This window comes from Nycticebus coucang, chromosome 14 (genome assembly GCF_027406575.1).
Source record: "Nycticebus coucang isolate mNycCou1 chromosome 14, mNycCou1.pri, whole genome shotgun sequence".
Classification (NCBI taxonomy): domain Eukaryota; kingdom Metazoa; phylum Chordata; class Mammalia; order Primates; family Lorisidae; genus Nycticebus; species Nycticebus coucang.
In genome coordinates this window covers 28,804,493-28,829,905 of record NC_069793.1, presented here as the reverse complement: position 1 = coordinate 28,829,905, position 25,413 = coordinate 28,804,493, and the positions used below count along the sequence as shown (strand labels likewise).

The 25,413-nt window shown below is 46.9% G+C and overlaps 1 protein-coding gene across 1 annotated transcript in view; it reads left to right on the top strand.

Moving 5' to 3' along the window:
* LDLRAD3 (low density lipoprotein receptor class A domain containing 3) overlaps positions 1 to 25,413 on the top strand; it is a 237,814-nt gene that overhangs the window by 124,541 nt on the left and 87,860 nt on the right. Inside the window, exon 4 of the mRNA XM_053560466.1 lies at positions 5,936 to 6,070. Within this exon, the coding sequence (XP_053416441.1) occupies positions 5,936 to 6,070 (135 nt within the window). The remainder of the gene's footprint in view (positions 1 to 5,935; positions 6,071 to 25,413) is intronic.

The following is a 25,413-nucleotide window of genomic DNA, read 5'->3' as shown; positions in this document are numbered from 1 at the left end:
CCCAGGAAGCCTTTACAAAGGAGACGGGAGCAGGCTGCCATTAACAATGAGTCTGAGTTCTGCCAGTGGCCCCCTGCGGACTCTGGAGGGGTTTTGAAAATTAAAATCCGCTGATTCTTTAGAAGCTGGGAAAAGACAAGCAGGATTGGGGAATCTTTGTCTCTTGCTTGCCGGCCCAGAGAGGCAGCCCTTTGCTCCACTGCAGACACAGAAGAGCTTCAGCCTTCGGTGACTATGTGTGATGGTGAGAGGGCTGCCGAGGATGGGACCTGGTCGCCCGTGCTGGCCAAACCCAGAGGCCCTATTGAGTAAGCTTCAGAAGGAATGTAAGAACCCGCGTCTGGTCACAGACAAGCTGAGGTTAAGAGTGCGCATTTTCCCAGCCTCAAAGGGAGGCAAGGCTTATTGCCAGGATGGATTATTTGCAGGGAGAACACGCTGACTTTGTGGTCTCAGGTTTCTTGGGGCCAGGCACCCTCCCTCCTGCAGAAGAGGAAGTCTCAGTGCACCTCTGTCTCCCCCAACTGTCTGGTTCGCAGGGACATTGGGGCTGGGAAGACAAGACCCCAGAGGCCATAAGGGTAGGTGGGGTGGGGGGCTGCTGCATGATGGAGGAGAGATAGGAATTGGGGCTGGCAACGAGGGGTTTCTCATTTGTGTGTCAAGACCCTTTGAGGTGGGAGAGGCGCCAACTTCACAGACTTTAAATGAATTAAAGAGGACATTTCCTAAGTCCTGCTGGAGACAGATTGCTTCATTTCCTGTCTCGAAGCCGATCAATTGCCTTTGGGTGACCACAATGGTTCCCTTGGTCCTCTCCTGTAGATGTGGTTGAAGTAATCGCCGTCAGTGTGCTTGACCACTAGGCAGCTCCCTTAACTCCTGCCTCCCGCCTTCTGGCAAGGAGAAATAAGTTCTCTTTCCTGAGTATTGTGGGTTGGGAAATGGAGCTTTAGAATGTTGTCTTTCTTTCTTGTGGTAATAATAACCAAGGAGGTTTTAAGCCTGCAATTCAGTTTTTGAAGTTGACTCTACAGACAATTTTCTCTGACCCTAGTGAAATAAATACTATAAAATACAATGTTTCTCTCCCTGGCTAACTGAGAAACATAAGTTTTTCAGTGACTGGTAAGCCTTAGCAAGGACAAGTAAAACGTAACCACTTGGAGCCCATTAAATATTGTTAAAAGATACTGAACTGTGACATCCTGAAGTACAAAGTGTTTCCTGGTCAGTTTATGAGCTGTTCATTGAGCACTTACTGTTTGCAGAGCCCTGGGCTGAGCTCCAGGAGGAACCCCAGGAACCCCTAAGACTAGTCACTGTAGTTCCCTGTACAATTGCTCTGAAATGTCAGTGGTGCCGAGGCCTAGAAGAAATGTAGTGACACTTGAGCTGTCTGGGGTCTTTGGAGACATTTGCCACTCTGGTCTCTGGTTAAGTGAGTCTGCTAATAACCGAGCAGTTGTGCCTTTGATCACCATCATTGACAGCAATCTCTGAAATGTATTACATTGCAGCTTTATCAGTGTTTATCTTTTTTGGTGGTAGTACAGGGTCATTCTTAGGAACATTGAGTTTTAGATTGGCCCGTAATACACAGTTGCCTTTGGCTCCTTTTTAGAACATACTAGTCCCTTTTTAAACTCTCCCAGACTGCCACACTTTTGGAATTCTTGCTGTTGCCTTTTAGAGCTTCTCTGTCCCCTTCTGTGGTTGCCAACTTCTATGTTTCTGGCTGCCAGTTTGTCTGCAGGGTGGCAAGCAGCATCCCCTCTCCCTTCTAATGTGCTTTGTCCTTGGGAACTGGAACACAAAGTTTGCTGGAATTTACACAAATGGAGAATTGATAGATCCTGAAGGAAGGGATGACTTGAGTGCACCTTCCTTGGGGAAGCTCAGGCTCTTTCAAGGCCTGAGCACTGTGCCGTGTGAATTGGTGGTTCCGGGGCCTTTTTTCCTGGTTTGCTGCTGGGTCTGGGATGTGCTCCTTTATCATCTTCTGCTTCCGTCTCTCTGCCCCCACAGGCTGGGGGAGAAGACACTGTGTTTTAGGAGGAGTCGCTGATAAGGAGGAATCTTCACTGTGGTTGTTTACACGTGTACGCCTGTGCCTTCTGAACAACTGCGCTCCTGAGCGTGAAACGTCCGAAAATAGGCATTTGTGGATCAGAGAGAATTCTCTGATGGGGAGTGAAAAACAAAGAAACCCACTGAGACATTTCTGCCAGACCTAAATTCTTGTTTTAGTGAAGGTCCTTCAAGTACTGAAAAGTAAAATAAGTGGACACCTGTATTCCCCAACACCCCACTTGAAAACACGTATTACCATGTTACCTTATGTGCTTCAGATTTAAAAAATCACCAAGTATGGGCGGCGCCTGTGGCTCAAGGAGTAGGGCGCCGGTCCCATATGCCGGAGGTGGCGGGTTCAAACCTAGCCCCGGCTAAAAACCACAAAAAAAAAAATTAAAAAAAAAAAATTTTAAATCACCAAGTATAACTAGGAAGTCTCCTGTGTACCCCTCTTGGAACTTCCCTTTACTCCAGAGGCAGCCCTGAAATTGGGATTGTTTGTTCCCATGCAAGGTTTTATTCTTTTCAGTATATATGTATGGATCCCTTGGCGATAAGTAGCATTCTTTTGCATGGATAATGTCCTATAAATAGTACTTGCTTTCCTCACTCACTAGTATATTTGTGAAATGTATTCATCTTGACACTAGTTCATTCATTTTCCACTGCTGAACAGCAGTGAGTGACACACTAGGGCCCGTGGGCCAAATTGGAGCTACCACCAGCTTTTGTACGTAAAGTTTTACTGCCATACAGCATCCCCCGTATTCACTATGTGTGGCTGTGTTGAGCTCAGCAGCTGAGCTGAGTCCTTACAATAGAGACAAAGACCAAATGGCTACCGAAACCTAAAATATTTACTGTCTGGCCTTTTACAGAAAAAGCCAGCCCATCCTGGCTGTAGAGTATTCCACTGTTCCAATATAACACATTGTATCTATTCTCCTTATAGGTAAGCATGTAGATCATTTAGCATTTTTTTTTATTTTTATCTTACAAACAGAGGCTTCAGTACATGTATTTTGTTTGTTTGGGAGTCTCTCTAGAGCTGTGGTCTCCAACCCCCAGGCCAGTACTGGGCTGCACAGCAGGAGGGGAGCCAGGTGAGCTAATGAAGCTTCATCTGTATTTGTAGCTGCTCCCCTGACCCAACTCACTGCCAGAGCGCCAGTGACAGCATTGGATTCTCATAGGAGTGCGAACCCTTCTGTGAACTGCATATGTGAACGATCTAGGTTGCATGAGCCTTGTGAGAACCTAATGCCTGATATTCTGAGATGTAATATATTTGAATTCATCCTCAAAACCATTCTCCCCTTCCACCCACCCCAACATTGTAGAAAAATTGTCTTCTGTGAAACATAGTCCCTGGTGCTAAGAAGGCTGGGGACTGGTGCTCTAGAGAATTTAGCTGGCTTCACTAGATATTGCTAAATTGATCTCCAGGGTGGATCTACCAATTTTCACTCCCATGTGTAGTTTATATTTTCTCTCCTTCCATCCCCTTGCCGATAACCTGGTATTTTAAGACCTTAGGTTTGGCCATTCTGATGCATGTACAACAGCATCTCCTTTCCTGTGACAGTACTTACTTTTCAAGTTTTTACTGACCATTTGCTTTTCCTGTTATGTGAATTGCCAAGTTATATCCTTTGCCTGTTCTTATACTGAGTTGTTTTTTTCTTTTTGATTTGAGAGAGCTCTTTACATATTCTGGCTACTAGTCCTTTTGATTGGATGTATTAAAACCAGGATGTGACTTGATTTTTAAACATGCATACGTACATATGCACACACATATATACACATATGTGACTTTCTTTCCTAACAAAAGTTCGCGAGGTTGAAAAATTCCAAAACTGAAGGAAAAGTAAGGGGAGATGACAGCAAGGATGATTCAGCATGGCTTTTCCCACTGAGGACATTTATATAAGCTTACAACTGCCCCATCTTGGAGCGATTAGAATGCATTTCTGAGGCTGTCTATTGGAGTGAACTGATTGTTACTGACACTTTGGCTGTCTAGATGTGACCAATAAAGTCCCAGGGAAGTTGAAGGCCACTGTGGTGGGGTGTGATAGGCACAGGGTTTGGAAGGCTGCCTTGGACAAAAACCAGACATGTTTTGTGGGTTGGGGTTTCCCTGTCTTTGTTTTGGCTGAAGTCAGACCTCGCTTTCAGCTTGATCAAGTTGAGCCATTCTCTGACCCACAGCGATTTCAATTCAGACTTCCATTTCAGACCAGACTACTTTTGTTTGACTTCCCACTGGCCCATCATTCTTAAATCTGAGAATGCTGGCTTCCCCCATCGTTCTACCTTCTTCCTTGCACAAATTTTCTGAGTTGAATAACTAAGAAAAAAAAAAAAAAGAATCTGCAGTTCTTGGGGTTTGCATAGCCCTGTGAAGTTTACCCAGTCCTAGCAGCCATGATCTCTGTGTATTAATAACAGCTCAGACAAGATAGATTACCAGAGTCACCTCCCAGTAGAGGCCACAGGGCCCTTGGCCCCGCAGCTGCGCTGCAGTCTTCTGTGCTGGGCCTGGTGTCCCCCTGTGTACAGTACAGGCACAGTCTTAGGTCATCACCTGAGAACCAGAATGATTCCTCATAGCTGTCACTGTCACTCCTGGCAGGAGGAACACACTCTGTGGGATCAAGACACACATAACTGGGGGAACAAGTGTAACATTCCCTGAGCCTGTGCTGCATGCCAGACTCAGCACTGAACATCTCACAGATCTCGCCAGATGCTCCAGTTAGTGCCGTAAGGAGCCGGGTCAGCTTCCCGGGCCTGCAACTGGTGCAGTCGGACAGGGCCCAGGTTTTGCTCCAGAGGGCACCACACTTGGGTTTTATGCTCTGCTCTTGCCATCTTGGATTTTTAAATGGCTTTTGAATAGTGGAGCCCACATTCTCAGTTCACACTGGACCTTGCAAATTATGTAGCCAGTCCTCTGTGCAGAGAAAGCAACCAAGACTCAGAGAAGTGAATTAATGTGCCCAGGATTACACGGTTAATAAGTAGCAGAGCTAGGATTGGAGTATTTTCTACTTGGCTGATTCATTTATTGAAAACAGAGCCCTGGAATGAGACTCGTTAAATTGTGTTGCAAGGTAAATTGCACTGTAGAAAAACTGGTTTTTCCTGTGGAGATTAAATGGGCCTTGCACTGACCAGTTGCCACCCTTTTCCATAGGAGGAGGGCTCAGATCTGTCATGTCTTTTGAGGTCCTTAAAAGTACCTGCAACAGGGACCCTCCTGGAGGAAACCGCCACTGACAAACTGGATTAATGGCCTTTTGGGGTTACAAAGAAGAAATTGAGACTACTGAGTTCCCCTTAGGGAGTGGTAAAGAATAGCTGTAGTCAGGGAACCAGAAGACTCCTATGTGGCTCTAGGATCAGATCATGTCATTGCTTCCTCAGAGCTAGAGGGTCACACCGAGTCACCTACTCCCTCTGGTTTTGTTTTTCTCTTTGGGTCTTCTAGGCTACCAGCCAGGCACTGTTGCCTCCTCTAGGAAGTGTCCATGAAATTCAGGTTTGCTCCAGACCCATCAAGAGTCATACCAGCTGACCTGTGGGTTGACCGTCAGGGTGAGGCATTGACCTCTGGCCATGTTGGTTGTGCGTACAAGGCCCCAGCATGGTGACTTGGGAGGGGCAGCTTTCAGAAAGAGGCAGAGTCCGTCTTACTGTCCAGGATTGGCGGGGCCGTCTCCCAGGATGGGCTTTGAGTCTGCCGTCCTAGAAGACGCACTCCCCACTTCCCAAGCAGGATGCTCCACTGGCTGGCAGAAGCTCGGGGGATGCTCTGGCCTCTCTGGTGATCTGCTCTGTTTTCCCTTCGCAGCAGCAAACCCTCTGCTGTGCTCCACCGCCCGCTACCACTGCAAGAACGGCCTCTGCATTGACAAGAGCTTCATCTGCGATGGGCAAAATAACTGTCAAGATAACAGTGACGAGGAAAGCTGCGAAAGTTCTCAAGGTAGGAGCTTCTCGCACTCTGAAAAGAGAATCGCAACCCAACACCACAGTAATAGAAACATGGAAAGGAAGGGAGCAGCACCACACACACCTCCAACACAGCAGCTGTGTGAGAGTTTTGCACATGGCCTTGGCAGCCCTTGCACGTGGGTAAGTATGTGCGTCTATGTGGTTTTAAGTATAAAGCACCTACCATTTTGGATTTCATATTATTCAAGTATTGAATAGCTATACTTTTTCTCTTCGAAATTGTACCGTGCCCCATACTGTCATGTTGCTTCCCTGTCGTCGTGTTGTTGGGACAATCCCCAGCCTGTTTCTTTCCATGGAATTACTTCTTCAGGGTACATTCTGCAGAGGGGGACACCTGTATGGGTTGCAACTATCCCTCGCCACACAGCTGGTTCGTTTTTTTGTTTTTTGGTTTTTTTTAGTTTACACTGCTTCTAGCATTATCTGTGCCTGTCAGTTTTACTATGATACCACAGACTGTTCTATTTTTCCGTTTTTGCTCATTTAGTAGTCAGAGAATGAAAGCCTCCCCAAATGCTTTCATTTGCATTTCTCTGATTATGAACAGAGTTAACATTTCCCCCCTCACGTTTGTTTACTATTTTGTTTTCTCTCCTGTGAGTGGCCTGCTCATATCAGAGCTCTTGATTTCAGAGCTGTTTTATGGGACCAGCGTGGAAAGGTGAGCTTGGTTAGGGAACCTGGGAAGGACACAGTGGGGTGAGGTGCTGTCCTGGCCTCTTAACACTGGCCGCATATATTTCCTTGGTCATAGGCTGTTTGTCAGTAAGCATGTATTTCTTCGGTGATTAGAAAGAAATACAAACATTTTAAAATGTTCATTTATGTTAAGTCATCCTAAGGAGTGTGCGTTTCTGATGTTACAGATGGGTAGTCTTTACTTTTTTTACTTAATACTGTAGTATTGTGACTCACTCATATTAATGTTTGTTGGTAAAGTTCATTTGTTTTGACTGTTAATGCAATATCCCAGTGTATGACTATACCATAGATTTAGTAAAACTATAAAAGGCAGGAAAATAATGGCTAACTGGTTAACTCAGACTTAGGATAAATGGAGAAGTCCCATGTGGTCAGCCACACCCACAACGGTAAAACTGGCCAAAATAAAGACATAGGTTCATCACACAGGTGTCGAGCCATATCCCTCAACACCTGACCATTGTGAGATGGTGGTTCAATGTCTGTCCCCACTGTGGGCTGTGTGGCTGTTAGTTACCTAACAATACGAAATGCTACCATTTTGCTTCTCAAACCACCACAGAGCCTTCCTAGTCAGCATGATGTTCTGCACAGAGTGAATTCAGTAAGTGCTGAAGGCCAGAAAAGATGTCCTTGTGGGGCGTTGTGTTGTCATTACACCATGTGTAATTTGCACCCTGAATGGTATTGCGCCATACAAGTTTTTAAGCTATGTGAGTTCAGATATCCACAACCTATTAAAAGAAGAAGAAAAAACTTATTATTGTTTATTATTGTTGTTTAGATCGAATAGAAGGTTCTGCCATCCCTCTGTGGGAGTCTGCCCTGCAGCGGACAGGAGATGGGAAACGTAGTTCTACCCTTCCCTAGGCCAGTCTGCGGTCCTGCACCCCTCATCCCTCGCGAGGTACATATATCTCCGTGCTCTGAGGGTGATCTCCCTGACTCTGAGTGGTATCTAAAAGCATACTTTTATCATATTATTTGATCGCTACATGCAGACTCACTACCTGCTAATTTGGGTGCTTGAATAAAGAACATCAGTGCTAGTGCTGTGGGAACAGTGACCTGCGCTGGGCTTTTGGGAGATGCAGCTCCATTCAGGGTCTTCCTGAAGAATCTCAGCAGCATCTTGACTGGACAGAATACTGCCTTAGGCCACACAGGACTTGGCCCACTGTCATCTTAATAGTAGTAACGATCAGGCCCTACAGTGCACCTCTGTACATGAGCTCATTCAGTCAAAATAACATCCCATCTGTTTTTTCTAGGCTTCTAGCCCTTGAAAAATGCATCTTTGCTCTCAGTTGATGTAGGAAAATATACATAATTGTATTTTTCTTGATGGAGTGGGAAAAAACTGGCCCTAAGACTAGAAATCCTCTTAATTGGAATAAGGTATTAAAAAATGGTTTCTCCACTTTAAAGGAACCCTCTTTGTATGAGTCTCTCCTCCTTTTCTCCCTTTGACTGAGATTTAGTTCCGCTTTTTATCCTTGGCCTTGACAGCCAACACTCTATAAGAAATTGGGAGCAAAGATGGGGCCTTGAAAGTGCAGTCGATAAAGTATCTTTGTATTCCACATGAGACGTATCAGAGACCAGAGCACGCAGTGGTGGAATCAAATTTTAATTGGGGCTTCATTGATTGGAAACATAACCTGTTTACACGATAATTCCTAAAGGAAGAGGCCTAGAGCAGGCTTTCTGTGGCTTTTCTGTTGCTTATGTGCTCTCCTTGGGCGGGGCACATCTGACAGCAGGTGCTGTTGTGTGCGAGTTGGGGGTGCGGACACTCAGGTGGCCTTACGAATGTTGACTGAATGAGGCAGGCAGCGTCCGATGATCCTCCCTCCCGATAGTCACGCTTCTGTATAAACCCATCTCTGAATGACACGTAGACCTCGTGACTTACTTGTTTGTGTGTGGCGAAGTGCACATAATCTAAAATCTGTCATCTTAACTGTTTTTAAGTGAATGGTCCAGTGGTGTCAAGTATATTTACATTGTTGTGCAACTAATCTCCAAAACCTTTCATTTTGTAAATCTGAAACTCTATACCCATTAAATAATAGCTCCCTAGTCTCCCTCCTGCAGCAGCTGGCAATCACCATTCTACTTCCGTCTCCAGTAATTTGATAACTCTGGGTACCTCATGGGAGTGGAATCATACCTTATTTGTCTTTTTGTGACTGGATTATTTTACTTATTAGCTTAATATCCTCCAGGCTCATCCGTGTTATAGCATGCATCAGAATTTCCTTCCTTTTTAAGGCTGAACAATATTTCATAGTGTGGCTGTATCACATTTTGCTTATCAGTTCGTCCATCAGTGGACATTGGGCTGTATCCACCTCTTAGCTATTGTGAATGGTGCTGCAGTGAACATAGGTATAGACACAGTGATTCGCTTTTAGCAAAGAAAATAGAGCAAAGTGGTAGATGTCAGGTCCAAGATTAGGACTCTCGCATCTGTTGTGCTTCCCTTCTCCGTCTGGGTCTCTCTGATGGAAGCTGCCATGTTGTGAGCTGGCCTGTTCAGAGGCCCACATGGCCAGGAACTAATGGGGCTCCAACCAAAAGCCAGTGGGGAACAGAATCTTACCAAGAGCCAGGGAGTGAGACCGGAAGATCCTCCCTCAGTCAAACCGTGAGGTAGCTGCAGCTCCAGGTGACACCTCGATTTTGTCCTTGTAAGAGACCTTGATCCAGAGCCAAGCCACTCCTGGATTTCTGATCCACAGAAACTGTGAAACAATAAGTGATTGATATTTGAAAGCCTCTGCGTTTGCGGGTAATTTGTCTTGCAGCATTAGATAGCTAGCACGTTGAATACCTCGCAAGTGGGCTCCAGTTCTTAATGCCGTAGTCACTGAGAGCTGATGGTAATGCAGGTCACAGTAATTAGTCAAACCTTGAGAAGATCATGCAGACTTTGGCAAGAATGGCAGACATTTCGAGCACTAACTAGATGTCCATCACCATCATAAGCATTCTTGAATTTTCCCATTCAGTTCTTAGAAATTCCTTCTGAGAACAGGTTTTCTTATCACCCCCACTTTTTGGATGAAGAAGCTGAGGGACACAGAGGTAGTTCCCAGGCTGAGTCCTTGAAGCGAGCAGGTGGGTGCAGGGTAGGAACCAAGGCTGCTGATGGACGTACAGACTCACATTGCTTACGAACCCATGACACCACCCGTCTGGTAACTCTGAACTGGGTTCAGGACCTCCGGGCAGTTAGTTGAACTCTAGCTCCTGCAAGCTCACAGGACAGGCTGAGTATAGAGACTGGCATGTTTTACCTCTTTGTACCCCCAATTTTTCTTTCAGCAAAAAAGAATAATGTGCCTGTCTCCTGTCTCACCCCATGAGGATGCTGGAAAGTTAAGCTCTTCTCAAGAAGCCCCTGTGCCAGGAGAGTTAATTAAGCGTTTGGGTGATTGGGTTGCAGGGTCTTTATCTTGCTCACTGTATCCCGGTGATAAGGCCTGAGGAGAATGTGAAAAGCGGGCTGTGAGCTTTGGCACCTCACTGGAGGCTAACAGTGACAGCTTTGTCTTGTTTCTCTGCAGAAGAGAGAGAGAGAGAGTGTGTGTGTGTGTGTGTGTGTGTGTGTGTGTGTGAGAGAGAAAGACAGTGGCTTTGCCTCCAGAATTGTGAAACAATATATTTCTGTGGTTTAAGCCACCTGGTCTGTGGTACTTTGGGTCACAATCCCTTTGTAACAATGAAAATACTTTGCAGCATTCGGAAGGTTAAGAACCACTGTGCTAGAGGGAGGTCAGAGATCAGCAAAGTGCAGCGTGGGTCTGAGGGCTTCGTGGAAGGGCTGGCTGCCGTGCGGGAACTGGGAAAGCTGAAGAAAGAGCCCTCTTGGTAGAGGGGCTCTGCTGCCATGTGGAGCAGCTCCCAGCCTGTATTTTAAGTTTGTTCTCTATACTTGGCCTCATTAGCTGTGTCTCCACAACAGCCCTGGAACTGGAGCCAGTAGAGTTGGAACCCCAACACCGTCCCTTGAGCCATGGCCAAGTCCATCAGCACCTCTGTCTTCTAGGCACCTGGACGGTTGTACTTCACCCTTAATCTCTGAGTTAGCCACTGGCCACCCCTGACTTGTTGGCGCCTGGGATTAGAGTGAACAAATGTGTAGCTATGTGAAGAACACATTAGGAAGAGCAATCGATTCTTGCCTTACCCTTTCCAATAAATACCTCAAATAAAACCTGATAGCTGGGGACCCAACAAGGAGGCACCTTATGGCTTCTGGGCAGAGGGGTCATGGATTCAGACCAACACTGCTAGCTCTTTGCCTTCTGGACCCTTTACTCACTGTGACCAGGGACATACTATGTATGGTTCATCGATAGAACTGTCCTCTGGCCACTGCTGAAATTGAGGGTGCAGAGTTTCTTCACATGCTCACCACCACCATCTGGGGTCTGTCATAGATTGGATCCTTATTCTTGGTTCTTCACTCCTTCCTTCTGCCCTGTGACCTGCCGGCCTTGACAGAAGAAGTGTCCCTGCCACATGGATGTGGGACTTACATGTCAGGGATCTGCCAGGAGAAGGCCATCCCCTGGGAACTCTGGTCAAAGGAGAATTGGTGGCACGTGGGAAAGACCTGGATCCACCCCGGAGCCCAGGACAGGTCCCAGCTGAGGCCCGGAGAGCCACAGCCAACCTGCAGACCAAAGAGAAGACAGCAAATCTTCACCATTATAAACCACGGCATGTTTGTTACACAGCACAAACTGACTAATACTGGATCCTCAAGAAATGTCTGCATGTATTTAACAGGTACTAAAATGCCCCAGATAATGATGTTTACAGCAACCACAGATGATGGTCCCATAAAATTATAATCCTGTATTCCTGTATTTTTACTGTATTTTTTCCATGTTTAGCTATGTTTAGATACACAAATACTAACCATTGTGTTGTAGCTGTTTGCAGTCTTCAGTACAGTAACATGCTGTACAGGCGTGTGGCCCAGCTGTGTAGTGAGCTGTGCTACCTAGGTTTGTGTAAGTGCATTGTGTGATGTTCACACAAGGATAAAATTGCCTAACAATGCTTTTCTTAGAATGTGTATCTCTGCCATTAAGCAACACCTGACTGTATTTATTTATTGCTGCTATGTGCTTGGTCCTGTGCCAGAAAACATAGGGACATACCCAATTTTGTTAAATCTTAAGATGCTGTTCAGAGTAAGATCTATCATTCTTTTATGTTTGGTTGAGAAGGAAACAAGGCTGCCTGTTACATTACGGCACACTATTGATTTGATGACAGATCCCAACTTCAAAATGTTAAAATGTGAAAGAAAAATGTGCATCTTAGAATTGAAGAGTGGTAATAGGGAACAAGACAAGTGTGATCTCTGCTCCGATGAAACTTAAATTCTATAGGAAAAAACAGGTGCTAGGTTGGCCACGGTGAGAGATGTGTTGCAAAGGCAAACGCAGGATGCTCTGGGAGGGGTGGGTAGTCCGCAGGTGCTGGGCCTTTACTGAGAAAGTGAGGCTGACGTTGAAACCAGAAGGATTGGAGGAGTTAACTGAACAAGAGAGAGGAGGATGGGGGCAGAAGGATCTTTCCAGGCAGCCAGAGTGGCAGATAAGCAGATCTTGACGTGTAAAAGAGTATGATGCGATTAAGGAACTGAAAGACCCATGTGGCGCCCTCCTGGATATCACAGAAAAACCAGAGTTCTGTGCTAAGGCACTAAAAACAGATTTTGCTGAACACAGTGGCAAATACTAGCCCTAGTACTAGCACTCTGGGAGGCCAAAGTGGGAAGATCACTGGAGGTCAGGTGTTTGAGACCAGCCTGAGCAAGAACGAGACTTCATCTCTACCGAAAGTAGAAAAATTAGCCAGAGGAGGCAGTTGTGTGTCTGCTTTCCTTCCCTGCTACTCAGGAGGCTGAGGCAGCAGGATCACTTGAGCCCAGGAGTGGATGAGGCCACTACACTTCTGCTGGGGCGACAGAACAAGACTGTCTCAAAAAAAAAGCCACCAGATTTGATTCAGAAAAACTAATGCAGTAGGGGAAGAGAGACCTCAATATAGAACTGGGCTTAATTTTGAATACTAGTAAAGTGGGAGTATGTAGCCAAGGAACAGAGTGTGCTCAGAGGATGGAAATTGCTGACAGGAAACATTGAGGCAAGGAGGGATTCTTGCTGAAGACTGGCCAGGGTGGTCAGAGATTACCCAGGGCATGGCGAGGCATCGGGAGCCCCATGGGGTATGGAGGGTGAGCATGGTGGAGTTTTACTAAATGGACTTAGCAGAGTTCTTGCAAGAATGGGGCAATGCAGAGCAGAACTGAGAAGCCCACAGCCAGGGCCTAGTGAGAAGAGAGTTCAGAAGCCCCTGGGTAGAGTTTGGTCACGGAGAGAATCTTTGTTGTGGGCAGGAGAATAGCCTGGAAGAAAGTTGCCATGGTCCACTGTGGCCCTGTGCCCTCAGTCCCTGGAACACTCTCCTTTGGGCTTTGGGAAGTGGAGGATGAGACACACATAAAGATGTCTATTCCAAGTGGGACTAGATGGGGGACAGCTTTGGGCTACAGTTGCTAAAATTTGATGACAAACTGCATGAGGGCAGCAAGGGGTAGAAATAGCCCCTGGCAAATCGCTGTGGGGACACTAATTTTATGAAATTGGCTGTATTGTTTTCCCAGGTGTTTGCTTTCTGCTCTGCTGCTCCAGGCCCAGGCCCAGGCCCAGGCCCCCACTAGCCTGGGTAATCGAGAGTAAAAGAGTTTAAGCTTTTGAAAGAGACTGTTGCTTTCTGTGGCCAAATAGAGCCCAGTGACTAAGCAGCCAAAGATAATTTCTAGAGAAATGACAGAGGGCATGTGATGGGAGAAATGCTAATTTTAGTTTTTCAAATATGGATGGAAAAGAGCTTTATATTAAAAAAACAAAAAACAACAAAAAAAACCCCAGTAGTCTGAGTTTAGGGGATTCAACCTAAAAATGTCACAGCCTAGACTTTGGGGTGGTCAATATTAACCCAAACCTGTGGCCACCAAGTGACGTTAAGAACTTCGGTAGAGGCATGGTAGGAAAGGGTCGTCACCCTTAGTAAGGAATTCGTGTAGCTTTACTCTTAGGCTAAAACTGCTGGAGGTCCATTTAATAGGAGGAATGTGGAAGCTTTTTTCCACTTTTAATTTAAAAGTCTGAAAGCCCAGCTGGGCTGAGAAAGGCAAAAATGCTGACTCCATTGGAAGGCGGGAAGCGTTGATTGCTGCCTTTCTGTACAGGTGGAGTTTTCTTCTTAGTAACTGAGTGTTTGCATCACAAAAGCTTCCTTTTCTTTAACCTGTGGCAGGAGTTTGAGGATTTCTGAAAGGTCCTTTATTTAGAAGCAAGTTAGAAGGATTCTGCACTCAGGACAGTAATTGCTTCCTGATCCCCTAGCTGCTGCAGTAATCACCAGAGCTGATTCTTTAGTTCCCCCAATTTCTGTCTTACACTGGGCAGGTTTCCCCTTCTCTTCCCTCTTCTGATCCCTGCCTCCCCTCTCCCTGGAGAATGGTAGAGACCAGCCAGCGCACCTGGCAGCCTGTGCTTCCCCCACGGCCAATGAATGGACCTGGCTTCAGAGCAGTGGGGATTGGGTGCCCGGTTTGCTGTCTCCCTCTGCAAGTTTGTTCTGCAAGTTTTCCGAGCTGGAGCTGCAGGACTTCTCTATCTGAGGACTGACTGCTTGTGGCCCTCAGTCCCACCTCACCCCCATACCTTTGTCTCTTTTGAGGCTTCCTAATATTCATTTGTGCTAACACACATCATTTGCAGAGGGCCCCAGCTGTTGCCCAGTCCCACCCGGCCACTGGAAGAAAAACAAAGCTAGATCAGATCAAAGTCGCTCACAGTCTTGCCAGGGAGAAACATAATACCCTATGAATAATTACTCGAAAGTGTGATAAATGCTGTAATAGAGAAATGAGCAGCTTGCAGTGGTGGCATGAGGCTGGTGAGGAGTGACAGTTTTTCCTAGGGCAATATGGCAAGGCTTCAGAGAAATGAAATCTCTACCCAGTCTTTAAGGATTAAAAAAAAAAAAAAAAAATGGACCCGGAAAGACACATGAGGCTGGGCTTCTAGCCAAAAGGAATGGTAATATCCAAAGACTGAGATTCTGTATGGCTGCAGCAACGTGTCTGTGGGGGAGCCTTGAATCTGTTAGGGTGCTTTGAGGCTGGCTCTTGGGGGGCCCCTGCCTGTGTGCTCCAGTGGAAGGTGGGGACAGGAAGAAACCTGGGGGAGTGAGATGTTCATAACTCACGGGGGCAGCTGGTTATCGGCTTCCGTGAGATTCTGCTTATCCATGGGGCTTCCTGAGCTTTGCTGTCCCGCGGAAGGATAATAGACCCTGAGAATTCCTCTGGATGCTGGATGGGAGTAGTCCAGGAGGCTAGAGGAGCATGGAGAGGATATTCTCCCCCTCCTGTCTCCAATGAGTGGCTTGGAAAACTTTCTTAGGTTGTGCTATGCAACTCAATTCTCTTTTCTCGGGCCCAGTTTGACTGCCTGCCAGTTTTGTGGCCCAGGAGAAGTGCTCTGTGTTGCAGATGTGACAGCTTGGCCACATCCCCGAGGTGCGGCAGACATTTCAGCTTGTGTCCTCCTCTGTCTTTAGAAACCCAGCAGGTTCTCAGTCCCTGGATCCTGGGGATTGATGAGCCACAATTTACAGACGCTTGGACTGAGCCAGTAGGTCAAAGGTTAGTTTATGCTTTTAGGCTGTAGGTTACTGCACAGGTCACCACCAGACAGCAGACTTTTGCAAGAATTGCCGCTGGCCTGAGTGGCATTAATCCACATATCCTGGGAAACAGACTCAGTCCCTGCTTGGGCCCTCCCATGTGGATGGGTCTGAGCTGGAACTCCCTGCAGGGTGGCAGGGAGAAACCTCTTATCGGTGCTGAGTCTAGTCCTGGCCACCCCCGTGCCTCACCCCTGACATCACGAGGTGCCTTGTGGATTTATTTCTTCCTTCGTGGGCTCATTTATTGTAAGCCTATCATGACCTTTACAGAGCCACGCTTTTGCCTTGATTGGAGTGTGGTCAAGGTTTTATAGTTATTTTCAGGTGACAGGAATCTGGCTTTGATTTTGCTTTTTTCACAGAGGTCAAGTGGCCTCAGGTTTGGGCCAATTTGCATCTGAAGGAAATTTCCAAGGACAGATGCTTTGTCCTCATTAGCTGGTTTGTCAGGCAGTCTTTACTGTGTGGCTGAGAGTCTTTTGTTATAGATTTCCCTCAAACTCCCTGTGGTTGGCCAGTGCCCACCTGCTTCCCTTTTGGAAATGTACTGTGTGTATGGGGGGAGGAGATACCATAATGCCCTCCTCTTCCCAATGCATCCCCTCTCCTCTATCCACAGTCCTGTTAATTGTATTTTTCTCCCAACTCCCAACAGTGTGGCAGTTTTAAAGTATACTCGCAAATTCTTTGCCATTCCTGCCTACAAGAACCTACCACGATTTTACTGTGTATGATGTACTCCCATCTATAACACACACCCACGTTTTTGGACCAAACTTGTATGAAAACACCCCCTTGAGAAAGCAGCCAGCTCTCAGCCAGGAAAGACACATCTGGGGACGGCTGACACTCCCCTGGTAAACGTGCAGCTCACTCTGCTCTGGCACAGCCTGTGAAGGCTGCCCCTTCCCTCTCTCCAGGGGACCTTCCTCCCCCCCACCGCCATGTCAGTGACCTCAACCAAGATGGCCACCCCATGGTAGGTGAACTGGGAGTTTCTGAGACCACTTGGCCCATGGGCAACCAGAGATGTCCCTTGGGCCTGCAAGGGGCTCCCAGTCCCCTCATGTGCACAGCTGAGGCTCGCCTTGCCAGCCCCACCAGCGCTCACTCAGAGAGGCTGCTTTGGCCTGCCCCCATCGGATCCCCAGATCCTCCCAGATTATCACCTAGTGTTCCCGGCAGGTCCAGGCAGGAGGGTACAACAGCCCCAGGAAACCTGCTGGGGTTCCCCGCTCCCAAGCGGTACCATCCAACTATAATGCACATTCTTCTTTTTCCCTCAAAAATTCAGCCCCCAAACCATGCATTATACATGCCAAAATATAGTATGTCCCCGCTCTTGGAAACGGAGCCAACTTTTATGATTATTTTGACTAATAGTGTATGGCAAAAGTGATGCTATATGATTTCTACACCTATATAAGGCTATACTTCCTCCTTGCTGTCCAGAATACCCTCTTGAGGGTGGTGCCTGTGGCTCAAAGGAGTGGGGTGCCAGCCCCATATGCTGGAGGTGGCGGGTTCAAACCCAGCCCCAGCCAAAAACTGCAAAAAAAAAAAAAAAAAAAAAAGAATAGAAGAACAGAATACCCTCTTGAAAGCTTCAGCAGCTATGGAAACAAGGTGTTATGGGGCTGCCATATTGTGAGGAAGCCCAAGCTTGTTTGCTCAAAGAAACCATGAAGAGGCCCATGAGAGTGGGATGCCTAAGGCTGCTTCTGCCTGCTTCCTTCCAGAATTTCTAAAGCATAGAAACTATGGGAGAGAATAAAATGTCATAGTTTTAGGTCATTAAACTTGAGAATGATCTGTTATGCAGTAGAAACATATCCTACGGTTAATTGGAACATCAGTTAATCCAAAGGTGTCTCCCTGCACCTTCACTGTGTTCCGCTAGGTAGGGAGCCTGCTCAGCATCCATTCCCAGAGTCTTGTCTCTCAGGGGCAGCTCCACCCCTTCACGGAGCCCCTCATGGAAAGCTTTTGTGTGGCCTTTGTGTTGCTGAGCTCTCTCAAAGATGACCACTCCCTGGCGTTGCATAGGCAGGCCAGAAAGGCTGCCAATCCCCAGGCTCTGCCGCGTCGTGTCTTGGTCACACAGAGGTACTCCTCATCACTGCACGTCTCCCCAGGCCCTCTCACCTCCGGTGTAATCCACAGAGGCTGAGCCTGAGTCCCTCACCTGCCCCACCATGGTCACAGGTAAGACCTTTCTTTCCCGTGTGCCAGTGCTGTACCAGGCATGGAGGATACAGAGGAGAACATTACATGTGGGAGAATTTCTTTTTTAAAGTCCATCAGGCTTTTGTATATAAATTTTCAGAGCAAGCTAGTTTTGCTTAGAATCTGCATTAACGTATTCATGATAAAACACATTAGGAGCCCAGGCTGTGGGTGGGGTTAGAGGGCAGCTCTTCCAGTTAGTAGCTCTGTGACTATGGGCAAGTCCCTTAACCACTCTGAGCCTCTTCCACACAAAGGCAACCAGGTCTGCCTCCTGTGAAAGAAGCACTTAGCAGGTTCTCCTAAGTGTAGTGTCCATTTCCCGATGGCCAGCAATTCCCTGTGTAACCAATAACCCTCAGAGGCTTCCCGTCATGAGAGAAGCACAAAATGAAGACCCTGGTGGGTTCTCCAGGGTAATCTGTCTCCGACAGCTGATGAGGGTTTTCTTTTTCTAAACTACCAGCAAGGACCCAGGGTCCAGGTGTGGTTCCATCTGGCATCTTGCTTCTTGGCTTAACAGAAATACCAGTGGAACATTCTACAGCAGTGATTTTTAACCGGTGTGCTGTGGCATGCTGGTGTGCCACAAAAATTTTTAAAGATCATTAATTAAATTATTTTCAAAAAAAGTTCAAATACATTCTTCATTTTACTTTTTTTTTTGGACCAACACAATTTACGTGTGCCATGGAAGTTTAACTATAGGTTCAAGTGTGCTGTGAGATAAAAAAGGTTGAAAAACACTGTTCTAGAGTGTGAATGTTCTGATGTAGCTGGAGGTGGAACAGACTCTCTTCTAGGAAGACAGAGAGGGGCCATGTTCAGAATGGGGCTCTGTTGTCTAACACCTCACTATAATAGTCCCCCTGTTGTGTCTTTGGAGAAACTATATTAGTGATAAACGACAGAGGTGAATCTCTTACTAGCCTTTATTCATCCAGCAAATATGATTGAGTATTAGGAACCAGGGATGTCTCATTGAACAGGGGAGGCCCTCCATTTCTGTCCAATGGGGCTGTCTCCATTTCTAAAGATTGGCACCGGTTTAAAAGTCACATGTAAATCCTCATTAGTTTAGAGGAAATTAACGGTACAGTAAATTTATCAGGAAAAAACAGAACTTGCCTTCCGATTGCAAGAGTAATCTTTTAGAGCAAACGTTGAGAGGTAGAATCTGGAAGGAAAGGGAGAAAAAAGGCCCTGGGATCCCTGATCCGTTCTAGACAGCCGTACTTGAGACATTTGGAAAAGATGAGTCACCTTAGACTAATTTATGGCATGTTTTCTATTAGAATTGCAAAATTCTTACACTCAGAGGGTGTTAAAATATGACTTCACGTCACATTTCATACATACTATTTTTAAAGCTGGGACGAGAACTGAAGCATGGAGCAGAAGCTAGAAGGAGCTGTACTAATTTGCTGACTTCTGAACTAACCTCTGTTCTGCCATTGTCATTTTTGCTTCTGCCATTGGTTGCATTTCATTAATGGATTTTTAAATGTGAACAGTGCTGTACATTTTCAAAGTTATTCAGCTAAGACAAACCCAAAGCATCGGAATGCCCCTGCTGAGCTGAAACTGACCTAGGTGTTGTCTGAGTCCCTGGCTCCTGCCCGGCCTGACGGTGTGACGGGCAGCAGGGTGGCTGCGGAGGTGGCCGTGGTGTCCATAGGCCGGGTGAGGTTCCCTGCTGGCTCTGCTCCAGCTCCCACTGGCGGACGTGCCTTACATGGTTCATTCTCTGCTCTCTCAACCCTGCAGCTCCTAATCTGGTAATAAAATTCAGATGATTATGTGTGATATTTTTATCCTTGGTGAAAAGATCTGGAAAGGGGAAATGAGTGTGATCAGGGTTCTGCAGAGGCAGAAGGCATTAAAAGAGAAGGCAGTGGGGCCAGTGTCAGGGAATGTTTTGTAGCTGGAAAAGATGCCCCGGAGAATGTCTGGTTACAGTGACCTTTAACCAGTGAGGGTAGAAAACATGGGGCAGAGAGAGGGCATCTGGAAATGGTGCAGGGGAGCTCCAACATGCGGAGGTAGGGTGGAGACCTGCTTAGCGTTTAAGAAATGGGGTCAGGGAAATTCAGTGTCCTTCCTCGTGGGCTAGTCCTACCAAGCAAAGAATTGTCCCACCCCAATACCAACAGTGCTCAGATTGAGGGGCATTAGACAGACTCTTACCTCTTCTCAGAAGAGAACATGGAGGCCCAGAGACGTGATGTGACTTGCCCTAGGTCGCACAGCGAGAAAATAGCAAGACTAAACTCAGATCCAGATCCGTTTCTCCTGTTCTTTGTAAGGGGAAAAAAGGTGTAGTAACTGGAGGGAAGAGCATCTGATACTGGTGTATTACACACTGGGCCGTTTCACACACGTCTCCAAACAACCAAAGTGAAAAAATAAGAAACTGTGTTGGAGTGTGGGGGCGGGGTGGGCCCCAAGCAGCACCACAGAGGTATCAGTCGGTAATGACACTGCTTTGGTTTAGGTTTTTAAAACAGCCTTATGGAGATGTAATTCCTGTGCCATACAATTCACTCATTTGAAGTGCACGATTTAATGGTTTTTCGTGTATTCACAGAGTTGGGCAACCCTCCCCCTTTCCTAGTTTTAGAACATTTTCATCACTCCTGGAGGAAACCTCTATCGCCTTGAGAAGTGGTTCCTTGTGACCCCCTGGTGCCTCCCTCTGCCCTCGGCAGCCAGCAGTCTACTTTCTGTCTCTGCAGTTCACCTTTCTAGGCATTCATAGCAATGGAATCATAAATATAGGATCTTTGTGCCCGGTTTCTTTCACTGACCATAGTGCCATCTGGGTCCCTCTAAGTTGTAGTTTACATCAGCTCTTCATTTCTTTTTATTGCTGAATAAATATTCCATTACACAGATGAACCGCATTTCATGTCTCCGGATATCATCTAGACATTTAGATGGTTTCTACTTTTTGACTCCCATAAATAATGCTGCTACAAACATTTGTGTACAAATGTCGTACAGAAGGACATGTTCGTTTGTCTTGAGTACATATGCCTGGGGTGGAATTGCTGGGCTCTGTAGTATCTCTGTGTTTGAACTCTTTGAGGACTGCCAGACTGTTCTTTAATGATGCCACCTTGTTTATGTATTCCTGCATCCGTGTAAGAACTGTTCTCATGGGCGGCGCCTGTGGCTCGGTGGGTAGGGTGCCGGCCCCATATACCAAGGGTGGCGGGTTCAAGCCCGGCCCCGGCCAAACTGCAACCAAAAAAAAATAGCCGGGCGTTGTGGCGGGTGCCTGTAGTCCCAGCTACTTGGGAGGCTGAGGCAAGAGAATCGCTTAAGCCCAGGAGTTGGAGGTTGCTGTGAGCTGTGTGAGGCCACGGCACTCTACCGAGGGCCATAAAGTGAGACTCTGTCTCTACAAAAAAAAAAAAAAAAAAGAAAAGAACTGTTCTCATTTCTCCACGTCCTTACCAACACTTACTATTATTTGTTTTTTTCTAATACAGGCATTTTACATATAATGGTGGGAAATAGTATCTCATTGTGCTTTCAATTTATAGTTCCCCCTTTCTTTCTTTCTGTGCGATATAGACTCCCTTGTCTCTATTCCCAGTCTAGAGACAAATACCCAGGTAGTGTGTGATAGTCCCTATTTTCTAGGGATTTGTTTTTAGTCGAGACAAGCCAAGAAACAGATACATGTGCAAAGGAAGCCAAAGCTGTGTAATGATGTAACCTTTAAAACGTGATCAGATCCCTCCTTCATCTGATGACCTCGTGATGCTGTGCGCCTCTCTTCAGAGAACCAAGGCCCACGTCCTTCCTCAGAGTATTCTTAACTTCATAGGTGGTGACAGTTGTAGCAATAGTTGTATTAACTAGACATTGTCACGAGTGTTTCAGATATGCCAGGCACTTTTCTGAGCACTTTCTAGGTAGCCATTCACTTAAGCCTTGCAAGAACCTCATAGGCAGTAGTGATTATCCACATTTTAGTGACGAAGAAAGTGAGGCCTGGAGATGTTAGTTGGTTTGGGTCACGTCACTGAGCTAATAGGTGAAGGGGCCAGCTGTGAACCCAGTAGCCCAGATTAAGATGTTGGTCTACACTTCTAACAATGAGGTACAACTCCCCACGATGGGTCTGAATTGTCATATCTCCCCCAAACTCATATGTTGAAATCCTAACCTCCAACATCATTGTGTTAAGAGGTGAGCCCTTTGGGAGGTGATTAGGTCGTGAGGGTGGATCCCTCAGGAGTGAGATTAGTGCACTTATAAAAGGCCCAAGGAGGTACTTTCATCCCTTCCTTCCACCGTGTGAGGACACAGCACGAAAGTGCCATCCATGAACAGAAAACAGGCTCTCACTGGACTCCGAGTCTGCCAGCACCTTGGCCTTGGACTTCTGGCCTCCAGAACTGTGAGACATAAACCCTTGTGTATTAGAAATAAGCTCCCCACTGTATGGTATTTTGTTAAAGCAGCCCGGACTAAGACTCTGCCTCTCTAGTTCAATATTCCATCCCCCATACCCAGCTTGTAGTTGGCACTCAGTAACCATTTATTGAATACACAATTGGATAAAACTGAATAAACGACCAGAGGAACAATTTAGATGGCATAGCGGTGGCCAGGGGAAGGGAGGATTGATTTATGGGAGAAAATTAGAGGAATGAAACCATAGATAGGGTTTGCCTAAGTGAGAGTGATGACTGAAGCCGGCGGGCACCCGGGGAGAGGAATCGTTTCATGTGGTAGGAAGGGGGAGGGAGAGGGAGGGCTGGGGTGGTAGAGTGCGGTGTCGAGGCTGGAATTTAAATGAAGAGACACAAAGCTGATGTTCCAGCCCATGGAACGGTCTGTGTGAGGGAAGTATCGTAATGCTGTCACAGAAGCCCGCACACCCAGAACATTCTGCCCTGTCCTCTGAACCGGCAAGGGCTCACCTTGGAACTGCCATGACGTTGATGGCTCTGGGGAGATGGGTCCATGTGCATATTGAATTATTGTGATTCTGGGAAAGAATTGTTAGTCTTGGAATTCAGAAGTGGTGTCTCAAAAGAGAGGTGTTCTCAGAAGTGTTCAGGCAAGCAGAGCAGGTTTTGGTAAATTGAGCTAGAGGGGATATCTGGGGTGACCTCTGGTAGAAATTTTAATCCTCTGTGCTTCTCTCACAATACTTAGGCCCAAAAGGTTGCCATCAGCCTGGAGGGGTGAGGCTGTGCCCTGAGAGACAGCAGACAGAACGGGAAGGCTGCTTACTCACAAACCCAGTGTCTGCCACCTACCAACTGCTAGAGAGAGAGAGAAAACGGCTGCTGTTCCTGCCCAGTCGCCACGTGCCAAGCACTGTTCAATGCACTCGCGGCATACCAGGCTCTGTTCAGTAGCGTTTTATGTGCTCATCAGAAAGCTTTGAGGAAGTTACTCCATGACTACAATTCCCATTTTACAGGGGAAGAAAATGAGGCTTAGGGAGAGGGTGGGACTTGTGTGAGGTCACTCAGTAAATGGAAGAGCCAGGATTAAAACCCACTCTTAGAGTGGGTTAAAACCCACCTCAGAGCCCAGGCTTTTCATGACTGCCTTGCAAAGACCCCATCCCTGCACATCAGAATTTGACAGTTGGGTTTGGTGGCCCAGCAAACAAACAGAAAATGACAGGGACGGGCTGTGCTGCCAGAAGAGGCAGCAAGGGGAGGGGGAGGAACGATTTGCAGACACCACGGAACAGCACTGGACCAGGAAAGGGAGGCTCAGTGTGGGGCAGGAATGGAAAGGGCTCTCGCTGCGCACGTGAGGGTTAAGAACTGAGGAAGTGATCTCCCCAAGCCTCAGTTTTCTCATCCGAAGATTAAGAACAAGATCTCTTGAATTGTGATTATCAAATGAAAAAACATTGGTAAAGAGCTTAGCACGGGGCCTGGCACATGGGAGGACTCCATAAATGGGAGCAGTAATTATTATCATTCTTATTAAGCAGGCACTGACTTAGGTGCTGGGAAACCAAAAGGAGTAAAACCCAGCTCCAGCCCTTGAAGAGAGGAGGAGATAAACATGTGAACAGGCAATTCCTGTCTAACTGCTCAGGGCCTTTCTGTGTCCTCCCCGCCCTCTGCTAGGAAGTGTGATGTTAGTAAGAGCAGATGACTGACGGTTTTCAGCGTGTGTTTTTAAATGTGACATCTGTGCACCATGAGAGTTGAACCCACACTGTAGGTTGGCTGATCCAGGCCGAGCTTGGCTCCCTTCTGCGACGTGGGTGCAGCTTTGCTGTCCCCCCACCTCTCTGTCTTCTGGGAGCAGTGGGCTCCCGACAGCATGGTTTGTTCATGGCAGCGTCAGAAGTCCAAAAGCCCAGGTCCACCAGCATATCTGAAGCATTTGCTCATTTGTCCAACTGACGACAGCAAGCTGCTTGATCAAGTCTAAGATCCATGGGGCAGAGAAATAGACTCTAGTTCTAGTGAGAGAGACAGCGGGGTGGCACTGCCAGGGGCACTGGTGTGGGAAGGGGTGAAGCATTGGGAACAGTCATGTACCTCTCACAGCAAAGTTTGGAGGGAGATAGGCCTTAGCCACAAGTGTCTGCCCCTCTGGCCTGGCAAATGTCTTGTTTTCCAGGAGGCCGGCCAGGCGGTGGCGCTGTGCCAGCCCCCCTTGACTCCTGCCTGAAGGTCTGTGCCAACCACCCAGACTCTGAAGAGCCTACTGCGGCTTGAAGAGCTGAACTCTGGCTCAAGCCAGCACCGCCTGGTATCGAGTCTGCCCTGGATTCATTATTTACATAGACTGTAAAATAAAGCTTAACTCAAAATGACCGTAAGTCAGTGCATCCAAGTGAAGCTGGCAGCTGAACTTTCACAGTTGAAAGCAGACTAAATAAAAGGAGGAGGGAGGAAAAAGAAGAGCCACAAATAAAATGTCAGGGAATGCTTAATTATATAAAGGTTACGCGTCTGCCTGCATAATGGTCGAAGGCAGCTGATAGCAACAGCTGGCAGACGAAGCTGGGCTTCAGCTCTATTTATGTGTTTATCTGGTGCCTGTCACCCTAATGACTACAAGCAGTATTGATCACAGATTAATTTTGCCTCATTCTTTCTTCTTCTTGGCTCTGTCCTTATCAGTCTCATCTCCCCCACTGAAATAGGAAAGCTATCGAATCCATGGCAAAAACTTGGCAGTTTTGGGGGGCAGAGGCTACCAAGTAACATAAAAGCGAGCTCTTATGATATCCCAGGCGCTAGCCTAGGTGTCTTTTACATTTATATCTGATTCTTCAAATACAACAACTCTGTAAGGTGCAGGTATGACTTTATTTCTGTTTTATAGATGAGGGTACTGAGGCCCAGAGAGGACAAGTCACTTGACAAGAGTCACACAGCTTCAGGTAGCCTGGTGATTCGCTTAACCATGGGCCTCCTGAGTGGGCTCTGCAAGGTAGTATCTTGGGATTTCTTTCACTGCACTTGGAGCGAATTTTGAGCTCTTCACCAAAGACTCCCTGCTCTGAAAGTTCCAACTGCTGCTTGTCTTCATCCACAGCTTCTAGCATCCTCACCTTGTCCTGCACGCTGCTGGGCCTTCCAGTTCTCAGACTCG